General features: G+C 36.6%; 3 protein-coding genes across 4 annotated transcripts; 2 read left to right on the plus strand and 1 right to left on the minus strand.

The window, feature by feature from the left end:
- Nucleotides 1-418: 418 nt before the first annotated feature.
- On the plus strand, nucleotides 419-10917 carry LOC147489002 (Galactose oxidase/kelch repeat superfamily protein). The gene is made up of 16 exons (XM_086575151.1): nucleotides 419-662; nucleotides 738-835; nucleotides 908-1034; nucleotides 1108-1136; nucleotides 1485-1581; nucleotides 1674-1729; nucleotides 1825-1932; nucleotides 3411-3467; nucleotides 5357-5448; nucleotides 6757-6841; nucleotides 7837-7989; nucleotides 8080-8180; nucleotides 8678-8854; nucleotides 8939-9042; nucleotides 10240-10312; nucleotides 10739-10917. Exons 1-16 carry the CDS (start codon nucleotides 601-603, stop codon nucleotides 10796-10798), a joined length of 1479 nt encoding a protein of 492 aa, XP_086431277.1. The 5' UTR covers nucleotides 419-600; the 3' UTR covers nucleotides 10799-10917.
- Nucleotides 10918-11384: 467 nt separating this feature from the next.
- Nucleotides 11385-12877, minus strand: LOC147489003 (uncharacterized). 2 transcript variants are annotated; one of them, XM_086575153.1, is made up of 5 exons: nucleotides 12690-12877; nucleotides 12229-12608; nucleotides 11996-12106; nucleotides 11804-11884; nucleotides 11385-11721 (listed from the first exon to the last, which is right to left on the minus strand). In XM_086575153.1, the coding sequence occupies exons 2-5, from the start codon at nucleotides 12475-12477 to the stop codon at nucleotides 11647-11649; spliced, it is 516 nt and encodes a 171-aa protein (XP_086431279.1). In that variant the 5' UTR covers nucleotides 12478-12608; nucleotides 12690-12877; the 3' UTR covers nucleotides 11385-11646. The 2 variants fall into 2 exon arrangements, with proteins under 2 accessions (XP_086431279.1, XP_086431278.1); XM_086575152.1 differs by having other exon boundaries at nucleotides 12229-12842.
- A 5595-nt stretch (nucleotides 12878-18472) lies between these two features.
- On the plus strand, nucleotides 18473-24164 carry LOC147489004 (uncharacterized). The gene is made up of 3 exons (XM_086571786.1): nucleotides 18473-20982; nucleotides 23160-23467; nucleotides 23652-24164. Exons 1-3 carry the CDS (start codon nucleotides 18848-18850, stop codon nucleotides 24020-24022), a joined length of 2814 nt encoding a protein of 937 aa, XP_086427912.1. The 5' UTR covers nucleotides 18473-18847; the 3' UTR covers nucleotides 24023-24164.
- The last annotated feature ends 1175 nt before the right edge of the window (nucleotides 24165-25339 follow it).

Here is a 25339-nt window from a genome sequence, read left to right on the forward strand (position 1 = left end):
GCAGCAGGAGTGATAGCTTGGAATATGGAAGGAAAGCCAGTTGCTGCAGTCTTCAGAACTTTCAAAGTTTGAAGCACTGAAGAAGCGGAGTTTGTGGCAACTAAAACTGCTATCTGCAAGTTGTTTTCTCATTGAAGGAGACAATCAAAGAGTGATTCAAACTCTAGCAAATCCGGCACCTTTTACTACTTTTGAGAACCTAGAGTGGCAATTAGAGTCCATTGTAACATCTTCAAAGTTTTCCCTTAATAAGGTTATGTCTCGTAGTATAGTTCATATATGCATTGAATTAGTAGGTTATTTAGCGGGAAGGCCCGTGAACTTGCTAGGTGGGCTATTAGGAATCAAGACATGACATGGAGTCTCTTCCAAAGTGTATTGCAACTTTAGATTGTGATCTCACTCAAGTTTAAATTTTAATGTGATGGGTGATTAGCCAAAAAAAAAAAACATGTGGATGTTCATGATATCGAACGGAATATCGGAATATTACAGTTTTTGAAAAAATGAATATAGGGTCGAAATTTCGAAATCCCATACTGGTGCCTGGAAACAACACTTGTTAAACAAGATACGAAAGCAAGAAAGAGAAGAAAAAAAATGCATCATTGGATTCGGGCCGATTCCAGTGACTTCACTGGAACTCTTCCACAACCTCGAAGGTAAAATAAATGAAGATCTGAATTTCCCAAAATATCCTCGAAACTAATCAATCCTTTTCTTTATAATTTTGACAGCGGTCACACAGCAGTCAATGTTGGGAATTCCAAACTCGTCATTTTCGGTGGTCTTGTTGATAAAAGATTTCTCAATGATATTACCGTCTTTGATTCCGGTAAGTGTAAAAATTTATTTCACAGTTTAAATGACTAGGACTAATTTTTTATTTTATTTTTTTATTGTATAGAAAACAATGTATGGTACCATCCAGAATGTACTGATGAGGTTGTGGGTCCCAGCCCACGAGCCTTTCATGTCGCCGTTTCAATTGACTGTCATATGTTTATCTTTGGTGGCCGTTCTGCTGGCAAGAGGTTTGTATAAAGATTCATTTTACGTTTTTTCTATGTTTAATAGGACATCAACTTGATCAAATTTTGTTTACAGGTTGGGAGATTTTTGGATGCTTGATACTGGTAAGAGCTGTTTATGTTTTCGAGCCTGCTGCATTGCAGTATACTAGATTAGTAAAGAGAGGCCAAGAAAATTTAGTGATAAAGAGGTTATATTGACTTTAACTTGCGTAGAATCAAGAGGATGTTCAAGACGAAGGAATTTAGCTTAAAATCAAAATATTTAAAGCATGGTACCGATATGATGCAAAAGATGCATCTGTCCTAACCGTATCTTATATATACACAAATGAAGAGTCCTCCGCTTTGCGTGCTAGTGTGGTATTGGTATCTGTTATGAGTACCATAACTTTTTCCTCTGCACAGATACAGAGGGGATTGTGCAGTCATAGTTGTATTTTTTTTTTTCAGATATTTGGCAATGGTCGGAATTAACGAGTTTTGGCGATTTACCATCATCACGAGATTTTGCTGCTGCCTCAGCCATTGGGAACCGTAAAATTGTCATGTGGGTATTGTTCACTGGATATTTTGCATCACTTACTTGATAATGTTCAAATTATCTTTGAAATAATAGCTTATGGAACTAAATGAGTGCAGGTATGGTGGTTGGGATGGTAAAAAGTGGTTGTCAGATGTGTACGTCCTGGACACAAGTAACTTCCTTTGCTATATTTCTGGATTTTCTACTGTCTTAAAACTATAGGAACTGTGTTCAATTAATTCTTTTTCTGATGTGTTTCTTTAACAGTGTCACTCGAGTGGACAGAGTTGTCAGTTTTTGGATCTCTGCCACCGCCTAGGTGTGGTCATACAGCAACTATGGTCGAGAAACGTTTGCTTGTCTTTGGTGGTAGAGGTAGCTTCCATGTGCTTGCATGTGTATGTTGCTTTATTACAGTTAAGTAGGTTTTATTATAGGAATAACTTTTTATGGTTTATATATTATATATAGAAATTGTTACTATGACACATGAAGTTGATGTACTAAAAACACATGATCTTGAGCACCATCATGCACGAGACGTCATGATATATCTTGGTAGCGGAAGCAAGAAGAATAGATACCAGTAATAAAATTAATGTAGACACACAATTCTAGGGGTTCAATAGCACACAAAAGGAAAAACAAGTTTCTCTATTTATTCAAAATTAAACACCCAAACTAAATACTCTTATTTAAAATGGTATATGTGGACCATCAATAAAATCTAAGAGCACCCTAATTCTGTCCTAATTAGAATCCACTAAAAATTAAGAGTTAGGAACTAAACTTAGAAGAAACAACTAAATTGAAGTCTAAAGAATTAAAATAGGTAAGCATGTCCAGAGAATGTCGTCAGGCCTTGTGCATCAAGCACATAAAGCATGTCGTAAGCTTCTTAAACACCTGCTGTTTTGTTTTATAGTCTTATTAAGTTTGGTTTGATATATAGTTAGAGAGTTATCATGTCAGAATCCCCACCGAGGCTTATAATTGACAAACAGGATACCAGTGATATGGTTTTAAAAAGGTTTCATTATTTTTAAACAGTGTATATGTTCTTCGGTCTCAGCTATTACATTACCACATTAAGCCCAAAACATCGTAAAATATGAGATCTTTCTTATTCTCTATAATGTTGATCCTGTGGGTTGCTACTTTCCCAATTCGAGAAGGCTCAAATGATCTGATTGAAAATATGTTGCAAGTTGAAGACACACCGAGAATTATCTTTTTTTCCCCAATAAGAGAAACTTAGTCATTTGCGAAATTAAACCTACGGTGTGGTACCTAATCTTCAACTGGAAAGAAATAATTCTATAATTCATAGTTTTGAGAATAAAAAATAAGAAATCTTGACTTTCATGATCGTAGAAGCAAAAAGTTCTCAAAATGAAATTATTTGGTAGGAAAGCAGTGCTTATTGATTTGAAATTTTACTTTTTAAGAAAGTTTGAATTTGAATCGTGAGATAGTTGAAATGATCACTGCTCAGAAATTCATTAGGGTAACCAGGAGGACTGTAGACAACAAGAAAAAAGATTAATCTCTCCTGGACTGGGATCTATTGTTTAAATGTAGCCATAGATACATGTACTCCATAATTTAGTTGCACTTGAATGGCAGATTTAGTGCAAAGAAGTCATATGCGTACATACGACACACCCTATAGATATAGATCATTAACTGTCTTACGCTTCCGATTTGATTAATATATTGAACATTTATGTTATCATGAAGATAATTAACACTCGCTCCCATGTCCATCTCTATTTTTTTTTCCCAGAAATATAATATGATTCATCGGTTTTTCACATTTTCTCGTTTTCACATAATTGGGTTAACTTTGATAGGCGGTGGAGGACCGATTATGGGTGATTTATGGGCGTTGAAAGGTCTTATTGAAGAAGGTAATTTTTACCTCTATAAGTTCTGTACCCTAATTTGATTGAATATTGTTAGCGTTGTAGGGGAGAAACAGTCTAAGTTAGCTACCTTAGCGAGACAAATTTTCTACTAAGATTGACATCAAACATTCAAACTATGTTACTCTTAACATTAAATTTCTAATTTTCTACTAATCATGATACCGAACTATGATATTTCCCCCTGAAGATAGATCATACAGATAGCGCAGTGAATAGTAACACATGGGACAATGCATAGTGAAGAACGAGTAAGAAAGAAAGAAGAGGACAAGATCACATGATTAAATTTTCTACGAAATATGATCCTAGGTAAATTGGAAGGATAAGAAGAAAAGAAAGGAAGAACCAAATTTTGACTTTTTTTTTTTTTTTTTTTCTGAACGTGTTTACTATAATTAACGAGTTAGACTTTACAACTTATATTAAACTATGATACTCTTATAAACTTTGTTTCCATGTATATTCTGGTATGTTGTTACTGTTTTCCATCATTATTGAAGCACACAACCACATTTCTGGTTCATATGATTATCAACTATATCTTCAGCTAGACAGCTATATTCAAACTCATTTTTGTTTAAGGAAGAAGACAAAACGCTGACCACAAAACGATAATCATATCAGAGGCGCTCCGGTGTAGGTTGTAAAACAATATTGAAAAGAAATGAGAAATCAATGTTTTTGTTACTTGATTAAGCAACTAAAATGAGTAATTTCTCTTTTTTTCCCACCCATCAAAGTAGCTCTGTTGACAAAGTCCTGTCATTACTCATCAATCAATATCCTGCCCACCTTTTAAATCTACATAAATTGATACACACTCATTCAATTTCTTTTGTTCTTCACAACTAGTTTAATCACTGGTGATGTTGTTCTCATATAGTTCCATCTATCTGCCGACTTCCTATTTTTTTATTTAATATTATAGTGCTTCACTAACATTAAAAATAAGGGTCCGGTTCTAGTGGTTCAGATTTTTTTAATTCAATTTGCTAGCCCTACGATCTTTTTAATCTAACAGATCTAATTAAAGCTGTCTATCTACTTACTCTTTTTAATGACGCCATGTAGGACCAACAGTAATTTACTTCCGTGTTTTTTCCCCTTATTTAATTTTCGGGGTCTCTTCTCTTAGCACTCATTCTGTCTCTTCTCCATCACCCCAAACTTCATATAGAAACCATTAATATATGAAGCTGCAAATTAAGAACTTATTTTTGGTGGAAATATAGAAGTATATGCATGGAATCGCAAAACTATCATGTAGATTTGTTTTGGAGGAGTGGAATTTGAAGTGTAGTACTGTAGTAAATTCGGATAATAAGCTGCAGAGAATGGGGCTTGGACTTGTGTTTGCAATTGTGGCTATGATAGCAGCAGCTGTAGTAGGGCAACAAAGGCAGAAATATGCTATTGAAGGTGGCGAAGAACTTAGTTCCCTCAGTATCTTTTGGCAAGTTCCTCAATATATAATTTTTGGAGTATCAGAAGCACTATGTATGTTGCACAATTATAATTCTTTGCTGCACAAATACCAGATGCATTAAAAAGCTTGGGAGTTGGTTTGAGCATGTCATCAACTGCCTTGGGGGGTTATCTAACAAGCATGCTTCTATCAGCAGTTATTGAGCATGTCATCAACTGGTGGACAGCTTTAATTGGATCCGTTAGATTAAAAAGATCGTAGGGCTAGCAAATTGAGTTAAAAAAATCTGTCCCTAGAACCGGACCCTAAAAATAATTACAGACACTTGTATTTTCTATTAGTTTAATCTAGCCTGAGTATAGAAATGCTTTTAATATATTAGATAAAATTTCGTTGTTTTAAAATTTTACTTGAAGTTACACTTTGTCTTTTTTGTGGAAGGAAGAGAATGAAACACCTGGGTGGACCCAACTGAAGCTTCCTGGTCAGCAGCCTTCTCCCCGTTGTGGCCATTCAATAACTTCTGGAGGACATTATGTAACGAAACCGTGAAAACTTTGTCAACTATGTGATTTCCAGGAGTTACCTTTTTTATATCTTTTTCATAGTGAAATATAATTGGTATCAAGTGGAAGATATGTACTTCATGTTGCTTTTCAAATTGAAGTTTTTAGCATTCCTCGAAATTAGGGGCTCAAACGATGAGTGCCTGAAGATGGATAGGGTCTGTGTTGGGACATACTATTCAAGATGGCTATGGGTGCGTAATTTGGCATGTTTCTTAATCTAGCCACACCCTTGTCTGGCAGTCTCATGAATTCTGAGATTAGTCACAATGTGGAGTATCAGATCAAGGACTCAGTCTTGAATCTGGAGCACACATATAATCTGTCCGGAGCTGAACCTCAGGATTTGTCATTCAAGTGTCATGGTCAAGACTGAGAGCTGGAACCATTCTCCCGCTCTGGGAGGTCCGCCTTGGTCGATGAAGCTGGTCAAGGACCAAGTCTCAGTCTGAGATGACCATGAACGTTCATCGCTTGCAGAACACAGGTCCTGGTAGCCTGCTCCTAGCTAGGTTGACTTGGACAGTGACAATTCACCTTCTCTGAGATAGAGGTCCTGACATTCACCTCCTAGGCTAGACTGCCACTCTAAACATGATGATGATTTTCCCGGTTCACCATGGCACAAATTATAGCTATGCAATAGAAAATTATCGTCCTCTACTTATTTCTTACGGAAAGACTAAGGTTCTCCAGGACACACCATACTTGCCTTATTTGTTTGGTGCATGCCTTTTGTCTTCATGTCAATGGTATGTAATGGAAGACTATCAAGCTACACTCCCTATGTTGGTTGATGAACACATAATTGAAGTGGGGGAGTTTGAAGATGATAGAGAAGCCCCTATTGAAGATGATGACCATGAGAATATTTATTTTATTTTAATTTTTGTCGATAAAATTTAATTATAAAATTTAATTCCCATTGCAACATATTAATCTAAGTTTACACGCCAAATACAATTTTCTAGGCCTTCGTACCAAGAAGCTACCTAGTTGCCTATCTTATTGTTTTGAGAGAATATTTCTATACGGGATGGTGACAAGTACTCCTTTATTGGCAACATTTTTTCCTGCGTATTGGTTTGGAGCTCATTAGCTACATAATGGATTCAATCATGAAAGAAATTCCAAAGATAAATGAGTTTTGATTGTGCTGGAACTCTTTTGTAGTTGATATTCAAAACCATAAAATCATTCTCTTGCTGTATTTTTATGTAATATTCATGTTTGAATATGATTTTGACTAGGCAGAATTTTTTACTTGATGTGTGTACAGCTCTTATTATTTGGAGGGCATGGAACTGGTGGTTGGCTGAGTCGATATGATGTCTATCACAATGACTGCATCGTTTTGGATAGAGGTAATTTTGTTAAGATTATGAACACTATTGTCAGTGTCAAAAAGGAGAAAATATTTTCTTCAGGCTTCATGTGTTCATTATGGATGCCAGTGAATCTTCCGTGTATTTAGTGCTTTACTTTAAACGCGATGTCTCCTGCACTAGTAGTGAAACAGAAGATACTACATTTGAGATAGATTTTATGAATTCTAATAACAGTGCAACACATATAAGATGTGCTTGAGGTATAGTCTAGTAATTAAAATTGTTAGCACTTGGATGGGTGGAAATACAATTTTTTGATGCAACAACTGTTCTGGGAGTCGTATTTATGTAGTGTATACTACGCTTCAGTGTGCAAGTGTTAGATGATTGGTGATGTGCAGTTTCTCTTGTTGCTTACAATTGAAAGATAGTATATTTCCTATTCAAAAATTTAGAAGATAATGAAATTCAGTTGGAATGACTATTCACCCTGGAGTATGGACTTATACCAACATTGGTTATTCAATGATGTATTGGTATAGTGCTGCTTTAGTGTCTTAGTGGTCAACAATTAATATTCGTCCATTGTGAAATTGCTAAACATATTCAAATTTGACTTTTGAGCTGTGGATCAGTCAGATGGTGCATTATTATAATTAACAGACACAAAAGGGGGAAAAAAAGGATCAGTCGGATGGAGTCCTTTTTATTGTTTGTTCATTTCAACTCAGTTGTTCGTGAGCTAATAATTGCATATACGAACTGATTAATGACTGCAACAGTTACTTGAAATGTTCACCTTAAGGTTCCTTGGTCTGTGCAAAAATTATAAAGACAAATGTAGACGAAGTTAGACAATCTCAGGTGTGCAATTTAAAGCAACTCAAAGTCTGGAGAGACCAGTCATTTTGGTCTAAATATATGTATCTAATAGTGTTATTTCCTTTCTGCAATTGTTAGATCTTCTATATCTCACGACACTCTTTCTTATAACTGTTTCCCCCTTTTTCTCCTTTCAACTTTGAATTCAGTCTCTGTTCAGTGGAAGCGTTTACCTACCAGTAATGATTCCCCTTCTGCTCGAGCATACCATTCAATGACTTGTATTGGTTCCAGATATCTTTTATTTGGTGGCTTTGATGGGAAATCCACTTTCGGCGAGCTGTGGTGGTTGGTCTCTGCAGGTATCTCTCTCTGTTTGTGAAAAGTTGTATCATCAGCTTATACTAACTGTTGTCTCTTAATTATTCGTCGCTTTCTTGTTTGGTTTGTAGATGATCCTATTGCAAAGCGTTCATCTGCACCTGCTTCGAACAATCTATCAGAAAGGAACATTGTAACAGGGCCAACTGATTTGCTCCAATCTGAAGTAGGGGTGAGAACACATATCATATTGTTTTAATCATATCATTGCTACTTACAGTTATCGATCTATAATTCATATCAGTGTGTATGAACTCAAATAAGAGCAATACTTAACTAAGAAGCAAAATTTTAAATCATGGTAAATACATTGAATGAGACATCCATCTGATGCCTGTGTATTTGGTTGTGAAAAGTGATTCAGAGATCCATCTACAGCTATTACTTCTTGCAATTAACTTTGAAATCTGACTGTGAAGTTTTGCACTCTATATGAAGACCATAAAAATGGCATTTGGGAAGAATTTTGTAAATGACATTGTTACAGTGTGAGCTGATAGGTTAATGATTGTCACTGGGATCTCGTAGTGTGACTCCAGTAGGCTAGGGGTATCTATGCTGTATAAATGCACCCCTCCTCCACTGCTCCGGAGTCGTTTTAAGAATGCGCCCATGCCAATATTTGAAAACTGTCCAAAACCTATCTAATAACTTTAATGGTGTCCGCAGGAAACACATAAGGAAGAATCTCCAATTTCTGAATTACAGAAAAGATTAGACGTTTCTGTTTCGCCTACATCAGATATTCATGTTGACGATGAATTGGTTGATAAAGAATTGTTGGAGTTGTCATCAAGGTTGACAAATGAAAGAGTAAACCATATTGAACAGGATACAGGCATTCAGGTAATTGATTTGCGTATTCTAGCTAGTATTCTTCAGGGTTTATACTCTACCAGTTCCCATTATGGAGCAAGGGATGTGGTGCAGGTAGTTCGTGATCACTGGATGAAGTCTACACCCGTGTCCTTACCACTTAGAGAGCTTGGTCCTTTGTTTCGAGACTACAAACGTCTGATTATCCATAACGAGTTGTAAGCACTAAATTCAATGTTTCTTTTGTTCATGCATTTTCTTTTTGTGCATTGAGTAGCGGAGGTTGATTGTTATGTCAGCAAGTGTTTAGTAAATTACAGTTCATAAATGAAGAGGCACAATTGAAAGTGTTGAACTTTAAGTAAATGCAGAGACAATTTGTGATTATTTCTCGTTAGCTTGATCTCGTTTATTAAGGTGTGTTTGATTTCTTGCATATATACTGGTATCCCTGAAAGCCGGACTTTTTAGGCGTTTTTTTGGCAGGAGGATGAGGGAGGGAGGTGAAGTTTTGAACTTCTAGAAAGCACGAGCTCACTTGAAAGTAGATATTTTGTCTTCCTATCTTATGGGTGGGAAACGTGTAGAATATTTTGGGGTATCCTAAGTGTGAGGAAAAAAAAGAGAGAATTTTAATGCAGGAGAGTTTGTAGAGAGTGAATTTTAAGTCACAAGGAAATGACAAGTCTGCCCCTAAGTTTCTATGAATTAAATCAGAAGCACCCCAAGTATAGTTGGATGCTCTGAAACATTAGTATGGTTTACGAAACGGCCCTTTGGATAAGAAATTGTTGTTGTCTGAAAACCAGTAGAAAACAAGTGTGCAGGAATCAGCATATTGTTTACAGGAATACTTGCTATCTCTATCATATCTTGAATATTGTTAATACACGAAAAATGTTTAAATAAATTGACTGCACTGATGTGGGGCGTTGTCTTGGTCGATCCATCTTTGAAAAAAGCAAGTGGTGGCAGACTCTGCCATTAGCTAGCGCATGCACTGGAAAATTGTCAGAAATCCAAAGACTTGGACTGTTCAAGACTATTAACTTTTGGGGATACATAGAACAACATAAATGGGTCTGATCAAGATTAGCGGGTCTTGATTGCCTAGGTAACATTATCAAGTGACTCCAATAAATCCAATACAGGCAGCATAACTCAAGAACTACCAACTGAAATGAAGTTATGTGCGAATCATCTAAAATTTCCCCCAATCCATTGAAAGATAGCAGCCAATTACTTCATTTTAAATCTTCATTTCATATTACCTTGGTTCTCATGATCACAGAATGGTTGTTGTTTTTCATAAAATTTCCTACTGACTTACACATCATTCCCATCATCTATTACTTGGTTCTTTGATCTTTCTTCAAGTCTTCTCACTGGTTGTGTCTGTGAATATAACTTTGCAGAGGCGGAAATGGTGTTTCTGGGCCTGCTGGACAGCAGACTTATCGGTTTTATCATATGAGAACTGCTTCTCAGGTATGTATTTGGTAAAAGGGAAAGGAAATTTGGAGACTGACGTTCTAGTTGTAGCTCAGTTATGTTCTTCCATATCTAGTAAACCTGCAAAAGTTGTGATTATTTAATGTCTTTATTTCTGAACATGCATAGGGATGCAAGGCTATCCTTGTTTTCTTGCCAATCCGATTATGTATATCATCATTCATAACGAGGGTCACAAGGTGTAGACTTCATCATGCCAATAACTTAAACGCTCCTTAAGAACTCTGAAGACCTAACAACCAAAGGGTGTGCCTATGTCCCAATGAATTTACAAATCGCAGCTCCTTTCTCTTGTTTGATCTATTTTCTAATTGTTAATCCTATTTTCGGGAACACTTCAGTTCCCAAAAATCAGTTTTCCGTTTATCATTACCCCCTCACCTTGTTGTTTGTGTTTTTCAGTTGTGTATGGCCGATGTTCCGTGTCTGCTAACCGAGTACAAGCAGCTTATATCAAATTGAGGAATGAACTGCATGTCTGTAACATAAAGAGGTTAACTAGAAACTGTCCACGGTTCTGGCATTTTAGTTATTCGGTTTTATTGGATAACTAGTGTCCTATATTGAAATTCATGTGATCACTTGTGTGCTTTTCATTCTAATGGCTTGATAAAAAATGGAAATATCTTTATAGACAGGATCTATTTATAGATATTTGCCCAAAATGATTTAAAGAAATACTAATAATGAGCTAATATTTCAAAAGATCCTGAGACTGGCAATCGCAGCTATATCCTTCAGGAGATATAATCAACTTTTAGCCCAATAATTGCAAATTTGTTACTACCTGACGCTCTGGAATGAGATAACCTAACCAGTTATCGTGTTACGCAGTGTAAAAAGCACCCTTTGGTTTAGAGACAACAAGGAAATTTCAAGGGATAAAACTGACTGAACTTATTCTCATAGCAGTATTGCACCATTGACTCTAAATGAAGTCAACTGATTCACACGGAAAGCTACTTGGATATTTGTAAGAATCAGATTGGTGGCCATTAAGAAACCGTGGTACTATTCATCTATATGTATGGCATAATATTCAACACAGTTTCTAAAAAATAAAAAAATATAATATTCAGTAGGAGCTGATCCCAAATTTCAGTACAACAATAAGGGGAAAATCAAAAGTCAAAACATGTGAACAGTTAATCTAGTGTTTGGAGGGATTTTTCTTCCTAAATCCACAATACCCTCTAGCAGAAGAAAATGAGATACAAAAAAAAAAAAAAAAAAACATAGAATTACACCCAATCCATAAACTGATAAAACAAAGTCATCTTAAATACAACACACAACCCTGGTCCTTGAATCTAGTGTAGGGAATCAATATTTTTGCTCAGCTCCTCTAGCTTCTTCATCCTCATTCTTTCACTTTCACCTACCAGCTGCTCAAATGAATTACACAAGAAAATTAATAAAGTGGAAGAATTTTGGTGCTTTCAGTCTCTAGATAAGATGGAAATTTACCTCCATTAGCCTGGTTATTAATTGAGCTTTCTCTTTGTTCTTTTCGTTGAAAGCTTCAAGAACTTCTTTGTATTCCTTCTCCTGTGATAAAAACTCACTCTAATAGTGTTAACAAATTTGCTGGTGATCTTTTGTATATTTGCTGTTAACAAAATCTTTTCTTCTGAAGTAAATACAGTACTAAAAATTCACCTTCTTCTGACAGCTCTGTCCAAGTGGCTTTAGCTCACGGTTAATAGCGTCAATCTTCTTTCTTACTACTGAAACATCCTTCCTCATTGGATCTGTAAGTGCTTCAAGCTCCTATTAAAAAGGAAAAATGAAGTGAAAATAATTACAATAATTTCAGCAACTCAGACTGTTTTGGTGTGGTTCCCTCTAATAAATGAAAATATCTTTTACAAACAAACTTGGGTATGACTTACTTCTCGAATCACTGCCAAGCGTTTGGTTTCTTCTTCCACCCGACCCAGTTGTGCACGAACCTTCTCCCTCACTTCCAACTTCTTCTTTTCGATCTCTTCTTCTTTTGCCCTGAAGGTAGTGAGAGCTGATTTTGTCATTTCCTCATCCTTGTCTTCAGACATTTGGCTCTCTCTGCTGCTGTTATTTCCGCCTGTGTTCACTCCCTCTATCTGTGACTGTTGCTGCTCCAACATCTTCTGTGTTTGCATATCTGCCTGAACAAACTTTCTTCTTGCCTTCTTTAGATCTCTCTTTATCTCCCTCCTGCTTTTTTCTGTTGCAGGTTCAATACAAGCAAGGCTGGCTTTGAATTTTTCAAGCCAACTAGCTTTCTTTATGACTAGAAATACAAAAGTAAAGGTGAAATGACTAAAATGCTTATCAGCTTTATTAAAACATAAAGATTGGAGCAAGTTCCTACTTTGCTGAATGTAGAATTGGTCTTAAAAAAATTCCAATGCTTCTTTCCACTATTGACCACACACCCACTTGATAAACACCCTTGCAGCTTCCACAATCAAGTGTAAAGTAGCATTTTATAAACTGCCCCAGTATTCTATTCAATGACCTAAGTGCTTCTCCTTTTTTACGTTGCTGGTATGTAAGTTCAACAAACCACTAACAGCCAATTTTGAATTTAAATTCCTAAAAGGTCCAGTGTGCTATGTAAAACAAGTACACTGATTATGGAATGTGACTCTTCATATAAAACTAGGGTTTGCCCGCACTGAACAACTTGTCGCAAAAACCCAATTATGGCCAGTCCATTATCCATAAGTTCAATAATATCGATTGGGCTAGCCCAATAAGCCAGCAAGCCCTATATGCAATACAAGCCAAATTTGAAAACCCAACAGGGTTTATAAGCCCAATAGTTTGAATAGTTCGTAGGCTAACCCAGTGCTTATTATAAGTTCAGCCTCACTCGTCGACTTTTGAAGTTTTAAGTGATTTTTGAATAGATTCCACGGATACTGATTTATTTTAACTAAATTGCACAAACTCATAAATCATTTGGATTCACCGTATCACAATTTGTGAAACACTACATGAGCCGTTGGATGGAGCCCTACGGCCCCACACTGTCCCTTTTTATTAGATTAGATTCCCACGACTTTGGAAGACTATAAAGATATCCTTGGTGCCAGAATTTCAAGCTCCTTACTGCGTTTCAGTACTTCTTATCATGAGTGACTTAGTGAGGACCAAGGATTGAAATATCAAAGGTTGTCCAGATACTAGGTTCTTGTAAAGCTTTTGGCGACATTTTGACATTTTGAAATATTGGTTTGCAAAATAATAAGTGAATCAGTGATGCATATATAGTATTCGGGTTGATCAGACAATGATAAATGTATAATACTTGGATATTACAATATTTTGAAGGATAATGGGTGCAACTTGTAACTTGTATGTAAGACATTATCTGGTCGATCATATGTGACCACTGAGATATTTTATGTTCCCGAGTTATTGTTTAGAGCATACGTTTGTTGAGACGTTTGTTGAGAGTAGATATTAACGGCTTACCTACACAGAATTTCAATGCCGTGAGAGCCAAGACATTGTATGAAAAAAAGGCAGTAGGACCCTTTGACATCTTTACCTTTCCAACTTGAAATTTGAAGAACGAATCTTGCTCTATCCTCCCGTTTACTCACTTGTTATATAATAATTTTTTTTCATAATCCACTTGTTATATTTTAATGACTTGGTTAGTGGTTTTCTTTATGCTCATTGCATGATGTGGAATTGTGGATGTAGGGTGGGTCCTTTAAGCACTTGAATTGTCTTGAGATGTTTAAAATTTGGAACATTATATTTAAATGGATGGTTGAGATCATCTGATCAGATTTATATGTTGTTGGGGAATAACGATTCCAATCGATCCCCACTATACATATAATTTGTAATATGAATATATTTCTACTCTAAACAAATTCTAAATATCTACTACAATCAATCTAGCATGTCCAACTCTCTAAACAACTATTAACAACAAATAATAATGCAAAAAAAATATAAAGCATACCACAACACAAAGATGTACCGTGATTCGGTCAATGATGCCTACTTCCATAAAAGCTAATCATTTTATAACGTGAGAAAGAAGATTACAATCACTCATATCTCTTTACAGGTTTTTTTCTCTGCAAATGTTTTCTCTTAATCTTGATTGCTCTCAAAATTGGGTTTCAATTTCGTGACTTAGGTTTTCCAAAATCTTACTTCTATTTTTATACCAAAAATAAATTTTGTGGTTACTGTAGCAAAATAGAAATTGGAAATATAGGCATAGGAGCGGGCGCGCTCTTGGCAAGGCCAATTTCAAACGCGCGCGCCCTCAAGTGCCTGTTTCGTGAGATGCTGAAAAAAATTATTTTCTTTTCCATTAACAAGGACGGGCGCGACTTGGGCTTAGACCAATCTGAATGCACGCGCGTTCAGAGTTCTTCACGCGAACAGAACTGATTTCTCTCCTCTTCCTCATTCTCATGTGACATGTGAGGGATAATTCCATATGCAGCTTAGTGCTATATATTATGCTCGACAGAAAAATACTGTATGTTGGTCCCTACGCATTTTACGTCATCGCGCATGCAGCACAGGTTGAGCACCTGTGGTTTTCCTCTCTGAATTATTCCTAATGAGATAATGAGGATGACACTTTTTCCTAATGCTTTTAGGCCCACTCGATCTTTATTTTGTGATTTGAAACCCAAGATCATAATATCTTAGTGTGGGGCATTATGAGTGCACAATGTTTTGTCATCATGATTGCTGCTCTGAACAAACTTCAGCACATTCAAATGTGTGTTGGGTCGCTTTGAAACATCAAAATGTAGCTGGAATGCCAACTGTGAGGGCTCACCACTCTGCAGCTTACATTTGCAACTACCCCTAAAGGCTGCAACTACCCCCAGAGGTCCCAAAGTCGAAATGGCAAAAACAGGGTGGTTGGTTCGTAATTACACATCCCCTGGTGCTGTGTTGTCAATCACTCCATCCTCGTTCGTTGATTCGTTTCAGAGGAGTACTTGACACAAATTTGAATTCCATTTATTGAAAATTCTATATACAGTCCTTTAGAGCATTTTAAATCTTGAATCCACAACTGAATTGTAACTTTGTAACAAATTAAATAGCAAACATGTAACAAAGATTTCTCAAAGGACTTTTCATTCAGAGTGAGTTAAGCCGTGATTGAAGTACTCTTAATTAGTCCATGAACGAAGAACTTGATAGTCTTGTCGAAAATTAATAAGAAATGCCATTGAAATGAACACCCTGGTAAACAGAAAGTAGTTTACTTGAGTGAGCGGAGCGAACGATCCTCGCTCACCTCTTTCCGTGTGGCCCAGAATGTAAAATGACCCGGTTTTCATCCAACTATCTTCAAATATCCCCATCCCCATCCCCCCCCCCACACTAGAAAGCTTGTGGAATCCAATCCCGAGGCCTGTGAAGTGCACTAAACATAAGAGATATGATGCTGCATGTGAATTGCTTTGATTCTCTGCTATGGCTAGGTGATCATACGCACTCCTTTTACAAGGTGAACAAAGTTGCTCGCTTCATTGCAATGCATATGTGACTACATACCTTGCGGAGAAGAGTAAACTGCAGGGGACTTTAGTCAGTACTTTTAAGGCCATTGTAATCTACATATTATAATTTATTCTGGGCTACCCAGAACTCTTAGTGTAATAGGGTCCAAGGTACACCTCTCCTTGTTGGACATCCCTTAAAAAATGTTTATTGTAAATAAATAAAATTTATCTTGAGTCGAGAACTGGAGATGGTGGTGTGTATATACCAGTGCATGTCTAGATTCGTTGTTCACTTGTTTGTTACATGTTCTATGGATGAAGTGATGAACATGCCAGTTTGCCCTTTTACAGTGTATTAGGGTGAACTGTCAATAATGGAACGTGCGTATATTTTAGCTGAAATCCAAATTTCCAATGCATCTAACTGTTGCCGATGGGCAGGCAGCTCAGTGAATGAGTAAAAAGTGGTTAGTATATGTATTTGCATCCAGTTTGGTGCTTAATTTAGATGGAGTCGCAAACTCGCAATCAACTGCGGAAAGAAGTTCGACCAAAAAAAAAAAAAAAAAAACTGCTACCATCTTGATATATCAGTACCATAAGACTAGTGTGGAATTGTGGATGTATCAGGGCCCAGTCCATTTAGTAAGCTTTTCCAGGCCCCCGTTCTTGCTTGAAGTAAACAATGGGTCTAAATCCAAAATCCATCAGGTGACTCCAAAGAATTAGAGCAAGTCCAATGAGAGTGCTATATAGTTATACTAGCTTGTAGGCCTGTGCATACGCACCGGTTCTTTTGAAAATATTTAAATTTTTTTAGAAAATTGGGACTACCGTTGTAGTCGCTAACCCGTTTTAATTTTCTAACAAATTGTTTTAAATAAAATTTTAATTAAGTTATAAAAACCCGTTTTTTTCAATTGGGATAGAGGCAATGTTTTAATAGGAGAATAATTTCCGTTTTAATTAGATATGCTAGATTTTTCCTTTTTAAAAGGGGAGGAATTCCCACTTTAATAGGAAAATGATTCCAGCTTTAATTAGAAGTGCTAGAATTTGTTTTAATAAGAAATGAATTTCCGTTATAATAGGAGAGGAATTCCCGTTTTAATAGAAGATGATGTGGAATTTTAATAGAGTTCGAAAAATACCCCTTGTGGGAGCTTTAATATTAAGGCTAACTTGTAGGCCCGTACATACGCACCGGCTCTTTTAAAAATATTTTGATTTTTTTTAGAAAATTGGGACCACCGTTTTAGTCGCTAACCCGTTTTAATTCTCTAATAAATTATTTTAATTAAGTTTTAAAAACCCATTTTTTTCAATTATGAGAGATATAATATTTTAATAGAAAAATAATTTTCGTTTTAATTACATATGTTGGATTTTTCCTTTTCAATAAAAGAGAAATTTCCATTTTAATAGGATAATAATTTCCGCTTTAATTAGAAGTGCTAGAATTTGTTTTAATAGGAAAGAAATTCCCGTTATAATAGGAGAGGAATTCCTATTTTAATAGGATATGACGTGAAATTTTAATATAGCTCAAAAAATACCCCTGTGGGAGCTTTAATATTAAGATATAGATGGGATTCTAAATTAAAAATCGTATAACACACCAAACACATAGACTTGTTTCCAATAGGGCTGCTAGATGAGGTCTAAATTTGGTTGGTGTGATAAATCCAACTAAATTTGAAGCCTAATCTAGCAGCTAGCATTTAGTTGTACTCGCGACAACAAATTTCAAATATCCACTTGCACCCATATTTATGAGTAAACTCAAGCTGGCAAATGTTTTAATCCTTAGAGATTGTAAGGAGCTAATGTAGAATTTGAGAAGCAATGGAGTTGGAGTTAGCTGGGAGTATTAGTCGAATTTAAGCACTGGTATTGTGAAAACTCAGGGGTCGTATGGCAAGACCGAAAATATTGCCAATATGTATCGATCCGAAAATCAGTACACCGTACAATTTGGATATGTTTTTTTATATATACTAGTTAACTGGCTCTGAATTTCACCATACAAATGGACGGTTTTATCGCTCCATCAACTATGTTATTACATACTAGGGTATGCCCGTGCCTACGGCACGCGAGACCTCGACGCGCCTACGACATTACCCCAACAACTCATCGCGCCTTTGCCGCATAAAGCGCATATACACATCTTAGCGTAAAATATTCTAAGACAAGACCAAGTAAAACAACTCAATTTATAAATACATGTACCGCAAGGCCATCCCAATTACCCATTATCTATAAGCCCAAATCAATTGGAAAGGCTTAACAGGTTTATAAAATTGCCCAACAATTTATAAGTCCAAATGCAATTGTTGACTTTTGGTTGATTTTTGGATAGATCCCATAAGTATTGATTACACTTAACAAAATTACACAAACTCTCCAAACACTTGGATCTGCCATGTCACAACTTAGAAAAGACAATGGCAACCATTGGATGGAGTCTCTGTGGGCTCCACACTATTGCTTTTTATTAGATAGAATACTCTTTTTAACTGTAATTGTAATAATTAAAACTATATAGGGGTATAATCGGAAAATGAAGTAGGTAAATATCGGAGCCGACATATTGAACTTTGTTGATATTTTCGATATATATAAAACAGAAGTAGTTCCGTAAAACTTGTTCATCAAACATAAGCCAATTCCAGTTGAAACCTCAAAACTTGAAAACACACAAAATCTTTGAACAGAAAACACATAGAGAGACTAATAACCAAAATCAATCCAATGGATTCTCAATTTTACCACCACAGAAAAAAGGTTACTCATTAAAGTCAATCTTTCTTTCAAGTCAGGTTTTTTATTATTTATAATACTTGTGTTTTATTTACGACTCTAAATCTATTGAAATTAGGGTTTCTCTTAAATTTCCTAATTGACACTAGAAAGTTTTAAACTTTTACTTGTTTTGTTCATTCCGGGTTTTACTTTTCACTGAATTGAGAAACGAATTCAGTTTAAATTGTACGAAAAATTGGAAAAAGAAAAAGGAAAAAGGAAAATGAAAGATACTAGAATTGTGGATCATTCTAGAATTCGATCACCCCGGGTGGATGAAATAAGGATACGTAGAACCACCGAGATGCATCATGAACCTTTTTTACCTGCTGGAAATTACGCTCAGGAGAAGCGGCCAATTCGTCGTAGTAGTTTAAGCCCTCCTGTGGAACCAGAGATGTCAGGAAGGATTATTAATGGGCATCGGCGTGGTGGGTCCATAGAAAGAGGGCTTTTCTTAGATCATGGGCATCGGCGCGGGACATCTATGGAAAGAGGGATTTTTATTGATGGGAGAGATGATTCGAGGTCGCCCACTTTTGTCAAGTCGTTGAAATGGTCACATATGGATGAAGAAGAAATTTTGTTTAGAGAAAGACATCTGCCCAGAGATGTACTTATCGATGGCCAGAACAATAGTAGGCTTTTAATGCCAGAATACAGGACCTTGAACGGGGAGGGGAGCCCTAGATTGATGCATTTTGGCGGTTCTGGACCCAGTGGTTCTCGATTTATTCATGATAAGGATTTGCGCGGATGCGCTTATTTGCCACATCAAGTTATTGGCCCGACTTTCAATGCTGGTCCTAGTGGAGGGAATTTTCCATCATCTTCAACAGGAAATTTGAGTAATAGACTACGTGACGATGAAGAGCTTCAGTTTAGAAACAATCTTCGCTCAAATAAAATAATCGTGAGAGAAGAAGACCAAATATTGTTGCATTCGAGAAATGTTTACGATCCTATGTTGGTTTCATCTCATCCTAAGGATTTTGACAGCTTAACATCAGGTGTTTCAAATAGTCAAGACAGTTTGCAATTACATGGATATGGAAAGAGAGAAGCAATAGGCTCAGATGGGTACAGTCATGCACCCTCCTTTGAGTTTGAAAGAGATCCTAGAGTATTTTCCAATGAACTTGCATTCTACAATCGAGATCCCCGCAGTTATGCTAAGGGTGAGCATCAGGAGTTTGATTACCATGAACATGGGAGAAGGGAGGAGGGCAATCCACGATATTGGTCTGAGATATACCAAAAAGAACGTCCTATTGAACAAGGAGCTTATGCTAAAAGGGATATGTTCAGGCCAAGTTTGTCACGCTCTGTTGTTGATGAGGTTCAATATATTGAAAATTCACGTAGAAATCTGAGAGAAAGCAGTTCACGAGGTTACTATTCCCTACAAGGAGAACCCCCATCAAATTACGGGGATATAAAGAGTAATACAAGAGCAACAGACGGTGATAGAGAGTATATTGGTTCTGGAAGTAATATATTCGGAATGAAACCAATCAGCACCTTTGGAAGGACTCATGCTGGAGGAGATTATGGTTTCGGACGAGAAGCCGGTCCTTTGCCCTATAAAGAAAGAAGCAAGATGCCAAAAGTGCCTGAAAGTGATCCCAATAGGCATAGAAATGATGTAAGCCCTCTACGGAAAGTAAAGGCAGAGGAGGTAATCATTTATGAACCAACTGAAAGACTGCACAAAAGAAGGTATCCCATTGATGAGGAAATCAGTAGGCATAATGATAGAATAATGCCAATAAGTGATAGGGTTATCTCTAGGCAGGTGCAGGAGTTGAGTTATAGTGATGACCACTGTACAGATGAACATCTACGCGGTTTATCATCTTCTAAAAGACTGAGGTTTGACCACCTCCATCATCGAAAATCTGGAAGACCATATGAGGAAAGAATTTCCAGTCGAGTTTCTGCCTCTAATGATTTTATTCCATCTCATGATCTACCAGGACGTTTGCACAGACGTTCAATCGATAATTTTCCTACTGGTGATAGAAATATGGACATCAAAGGCCGTCTGAGACCCTGTACCTCAAATCATCGTGATCTGTATCCTATGGAGAAAAGACATGATTTCTACAGATCGGATAGAAGTTGGAAAAGAGATCGAGATGGCAAATATGATGTTGAGCCCTCAGATGATGGTAACCCTTTAGAAGATTGGGATACCCCTGTAAAGCCTGACCTGCCTGAAGATTCGGATGAGTTTAAGAAGCTTGTAGATAGTTTATTCCTTCAATATTGTAAATGGGTGAATACGAAGCCATCCACGCGAAGAAGATACACGGAGCAAGGAAATGCTGGTATTCTGCTCTGCATCGTCTGTGGCAGGTCTGTCTTCTATTCTAAAGGTTTCTGATTAAGGAGCACTATACTGATTATAAACTTAGTTAATTTGCTCTTGTTACTTCCAATCAAGTAAGTAATCATGAAACTCTGTTTCTATGATCTTTAATCACCAAGGATTTAAGTATTGAGTTATTTGTAGACCAATATACGAAAATTATAAGTGCTATGAAAGTATTTCAGCATGTGCTTTGACACGTGCATCAGAACCCAGTGTGCACACTACAAATTATAAGACAATGGATTGCCCTTGTTATATAGGATCTCTTCAGTCATAAGGGGCTAACAAATGGTATTACATACTATTTACCAAAGGCATGGACATGATTGTCTTAGGTGGATTCAAAGGGTCAGACATGTTGATCCCCTTAAAGCACAATCACGAGCCCTATAAGAAGATCTTAGCTTATGCCTCGACACATGGGACAGAACCCAGTGTCCAGACATCAAGGTTTAAGACAATGGATTACCCTTGTTACATAAGTTCCATTCAGTGTAGAGGGTTGTTTGGAAGTTTTTCTGTGACTTGTCACATCTTATGGATGGTGCCTTTTAAGCTAGATAACAGCAGCTTTTCGGCAAGTTGAGTTGAATTATCATTATAAATCCTAACCACTTTTCGTTTACCAGTCGTACTGTTCGTAGTTGACTGTGGTTGATTATGAAAGGCAAAAATTTGGAATGGGTTGGGACAAATGAAGGCTTTTGAAAATTCATGTCAACTATCATTCCTTTTGGATGCAACTCAATGAAGTTTCTTGGATTAACGATTTTGCATACCAATATTATGATAATTTTTCTTCTCGCCCATACCGTTCTTGGAGAACAGTGAGAAGGCAGAGGAGAACTACTGGGAATGATTGTGTTCCATTTGTGACAACTAGCTTTCAAGTTCAACTTGGACGAGTATATCCTGATGTCAATGGAAGAGTAATTTCTGTTTAGGATGCAGAGAGTGACGACTCTCAGCTGCTGATTGTATGGGTTGCTTATTGGATCTATAATAAGAATAGTATCACACCACTCTAGAGCTTGCAACCATCTGAATTACGAGTTCAGTACTTGGAAATATCTATCTGAGATTGAGGACCCATAAATAATTAGATAAACGTACTGGACACGTGTTATTGCATTAACTCTTCGAAGGCATGTTCTGTAGGTGTTGATTATACTCAGTTTTCTATTTTTTCCGTTTACCTCTGGTATTCCCTCGCTAGTTGGTCTTCTTGTGGAATTTATTTTACTTGGATTGGATCATCTAATTTGGCAATGTATTTGTTGAAGTTTAGACGGAACAGGGGATGTGCTTTTTTGTGTCTTTTTTGGAAATACATTTGCAATGAACGGGTTTCCTTAAGTTTATGCTCAGCGGGTTTTGTGGGTATCCAGAACTTCCATTACTTGAATGCTGGTTGCCATATATCATTTAACTTGAGGTCATAATGAAGTTTCCTTTTTGGAATCATGACCCAATTTTATAACTGAGATATAATTGCCTAGGACTGACCTGAGGTTGATATTAGATTTTTCACATAGGTTAGGAGTACTGGTATTTTAATGAAGTTTCCCACATAGGTTTGGAGTAATGGTATTTTAATAAAATTTTCCACTTGACAAAATTATCATGTTACGTACTTTTCTGGTGGATTTTGTTCAATTTGTTACTGCCTGCTAATGTATTAGGCTTGTGGTACAACTACGTAATACCATTTGTCATGTATAAAATGGTTAGTACGTGTATGTAAATAAACACATGATTCTTTTTCCTGCTCTTCATATGTAAATTTGATGGTCAATGATAGTATCTTAGTGTGTACTTGTCCAAACTCGAACACTGCAGGGATAGTTTGGCATGCATTGTGGGTAGTGCAGCAATTAAATTTCTGTGTAGTGCAAATGCCATCTGATAGTCTATTTGCCAAGCATATCCTAATGGCTAGTAGCAATAGGCATCCGACCTCACACCATTGCCTACCCCCATTAATTATTCAAGTAGCAATTAGTTTGTTTACTCTTTAGGATAATTGTCTAATGTGATTAAACTTTTTTTAAAACCAGTTTTTTTTTCCTGTGTGTGTGTGTTGGGGGGGGGGACGTTTTTCTGCTTTTGACCCTTGTGAAACCTGGCTTATTATATTTATCACCTTATCTCATTGTTTCAGACTCTCAAAAGAATTTATGGATACGCGCTGCTTAGTGACCCATACCTTCATGTCTCGCAAGGTTGGCAAAAGAGCACATCACTTGGCTCTTCATAGAGCAATTTGTGTTCTGATGGGATGGAAGAGTGTGGTCACCCTTACTGGTGCATGTGTATACGACGTGTTACCTGAAACTGAAGCTTTGACTTTGAAGGAGGACCTCATTCTGTGGCCTCCACTTGTGATAATTCATAATAGCGCCATTCTAGACAACAATTCAGAAGGACGTGAGGTTATAACCATTGAAGATATGGAGTCTATTCTCAGAGGTGTGACTACAGATTGGATAATGATGTCCTTAAGTTCATTTATTATAGGAGTTATCGTGTTAGTGATGGCTGGTTTGATGTATTTGTTTAAGTTATATGCAATTTGCATGGAAGGCGGAAGTATGCTGGTGAGTATTACCTTCTGATCGTGCAAGTTCTGTGTTTTTGTTTTTCTTCATTGCAGGTATGGGCTTTAGTGGGGGAAAGACTAAGGTGCGCCATGGGAGCCTTGGGAGGTCTGCAAATCAGAGCATTTTGGTGGTGAAGTTCCTGCCCACCTTTCCTGGGTTGCAGGAAGCAGAGAAGCTTCATAAATATTATCTTGAGAAAAAGCGTGGACGAGAGGAATTTCAGAAGCTCGGTTCTAATGACTGCGACAGACTTAGCGACGTAGCAGAAGGGTTGCCAGACAAAAAGATGGAGCATGTTCTGTATGGGTACGTGGCGATTGCAGAGGACATAGATAAGCTTGATTTTGATACCAAGAAAAAGTGTGTGGTGAAGAGTAAGAAGGGTATTCAGGCTATTGTAGATGCTCCTCTTACAAGTACTTAAGAGAGAAAAAGGGAAAAACCAATAGCAATAGTAAAGGTTAATGTAGTGCTCATTAAGGCATTAAGCTAGTGTTATATATCTTAACTCTGGATATGGTGCCCTGATTTCTTCCGATATTGTAACGAGTTTGAACTTTGAACTATGGTTTTCTTTTCATGATTGACATTGCCTATACAGGCACTTGCTTGGTTGGCACACACACACACAACTCCAGGAACAGATTCACACGTCGGGAATTATCGAGACCAGCTTCTCCCCGTGTCAACGAACTGACCAAATCAATTCCATTTTCGTAAGAATGTGATGGGGTCCCAGTCGAAACTGGACTGGCAGGTGGGGGAAAGAGTACATGAGAGGCAATGCTTGGTTCCTACAAAGTTGTAAGCCGCAAACTAATATGGCTATGTTCAAAATATACTAAAATTTTATAAAGGGTGATCTTGGACATATCCATAAAAACACTCCCGTACCCAATTTTGAAATAAATAAATAAAATTGTTTAAGACACATTTAGGTTCCTAAATTATCATTTCTTTTATTAAGTATATACAAAACAAAACAAGTGTTTATCATTTCAGCAAACACAAACCCTTCCTTCGCACTTATTTTCCTTTTTTTCTGTCATTTTTTTTTTCCTTTACGAAAGAATTAGAAAGAGATAAAATTGTAGAATTTAGTCTTCCTCCTTCTCTCACTCATCAGCCATTAATGTATTTTATCCTCATTGCAGCTCCTTGCTGTCTTTCTCATTTTCCGCTTGAGAAATTTTCAATTTGATATATTTCTACTAAACTCCTTTAACCCTTCTACAATGATGAAGAAGAAGTAATTGCAATAGAAAAAAAAAAAAAAAATCAAATTTGAAGAACTTCTGAAGAGGAAAAAAACAATTTGTTTTTGGGCATTCTTTTTACCTTTTATTAGAAGTTCTCTTATTGTGTAGTGTGTCAGAAGTAGTAACACAAAGATTCTTCAAGGTCCATAATATTATTTTCATTTTTTTTTTTTATTGTTTCTTTTTTTGGAATGAGTCTCTTTTGTTTTTTGTTTTTTTCTTTATCCCTATTGGAAATATCTCAAATTAATTTGGAAGATATTATTGGATTGAAACGGTTATTGGGATATAGCAAAAACTAAGTTAGTTATGGGGTACGGGAGTATTTTTATGGATATGTCCAAAATCACCCTTTATAAATATAATAAAAAAAATTCCAAATTTTACCATTCTAATATGGCTGTCTGACAACGAATGTTTCTGTTAGGCAGCATAAGAAACGTGAATTATATCAGGGAAGAAACAGGATTAGACTAGTTCGT

Source organism: Coptis chinensis, chromosome 7 (genome assembly GCF_015680905.1).
Source record: "Coptis chinensis isolate HL-2020 chromosome 7, ASM1568090v1, whole genome shotgun sequence".
NCBI lineage: Eukaryota > Viridiplantae > Streptophyta > Magnoliopsida > Ranunculales > Ranunculaceae > Coptis > Coptis chinensis.

What these genes read in the sequence shown, in the direction of transcription:
- LOC147489002 (XM_086575151.1), top strand. Translation starts at nt 601, where the DNA reads ATGCATCATTGGATTCGGGCCGATTCCAGTGACTTCACTGGAACTCTT. An exon ending in GGCCGTTCTGCTGGCAAGAG is followed by an intron (nt 1,035 to 1,107) that starts GTTTGTATAAAG and finishes TTTTGTTTACAG; the next exon opens with GTTGGGAGATTTTTGGATGC. An exon ending in GGGAACCGTAAAATTGTCAT is followed by an intron (nt 1,582 to 1,673) that starts GTGGGTATTGTT and finishes AAATGAGTGCAG; the next exon opens with GTATGGTGGTTGGGATGGTA.
- LOC147489003 (XM_086575153.1), bottom strand. Translation starts at nt 12,477, where the DNA reads ATGCAAACACAGAAGATGTTGGAGCAGCAACAGTCACAGATAGAGGGA. An exon ending in GCTTGGCAGTGATTCGAGAA is followed by an intron (nt 12,107 to 12,228) that starts GTAAGTCATACC and finishes CCTTTTTAATAG; the next exon opens with GAGCTTGAAGCACTTACAGA. An exon ending in GACAGAGCTGTCAGAAGAAG is followed by an intron (nt 11,885 to 11,995) that starts GTGAATTTTTAG and finishes TTTTTATCACAG; the next exon opens with GAGAAGGAATACAAAGAAGT.
- LOC147489004 (XM_086571786.1), top strand. Translation starts at nt 18,848, where the DNA reads ATGAAAGATACTAGAATTGTGGATCATTCTAGAATTCGATCACCCCGG. An exon ending in CTCTGCATCGTCTGTGGCAG is followed by an intron (nt 20,983 to 23,159) that starts GTCTGTCTTCTA and finishes TCATTGTTTCAG; the next exon opens with ACTCTCAAAAGAATTTATGG. An exon ending in TATGGAGTCTATTCTCAGAG is followed by an intron (nt 23,468 to 23,651) that starts GTGTGACTACAG and finishes TCTTCATTGCAG; the next exon opens with GTATGGGCTTTAGTGGGGGA.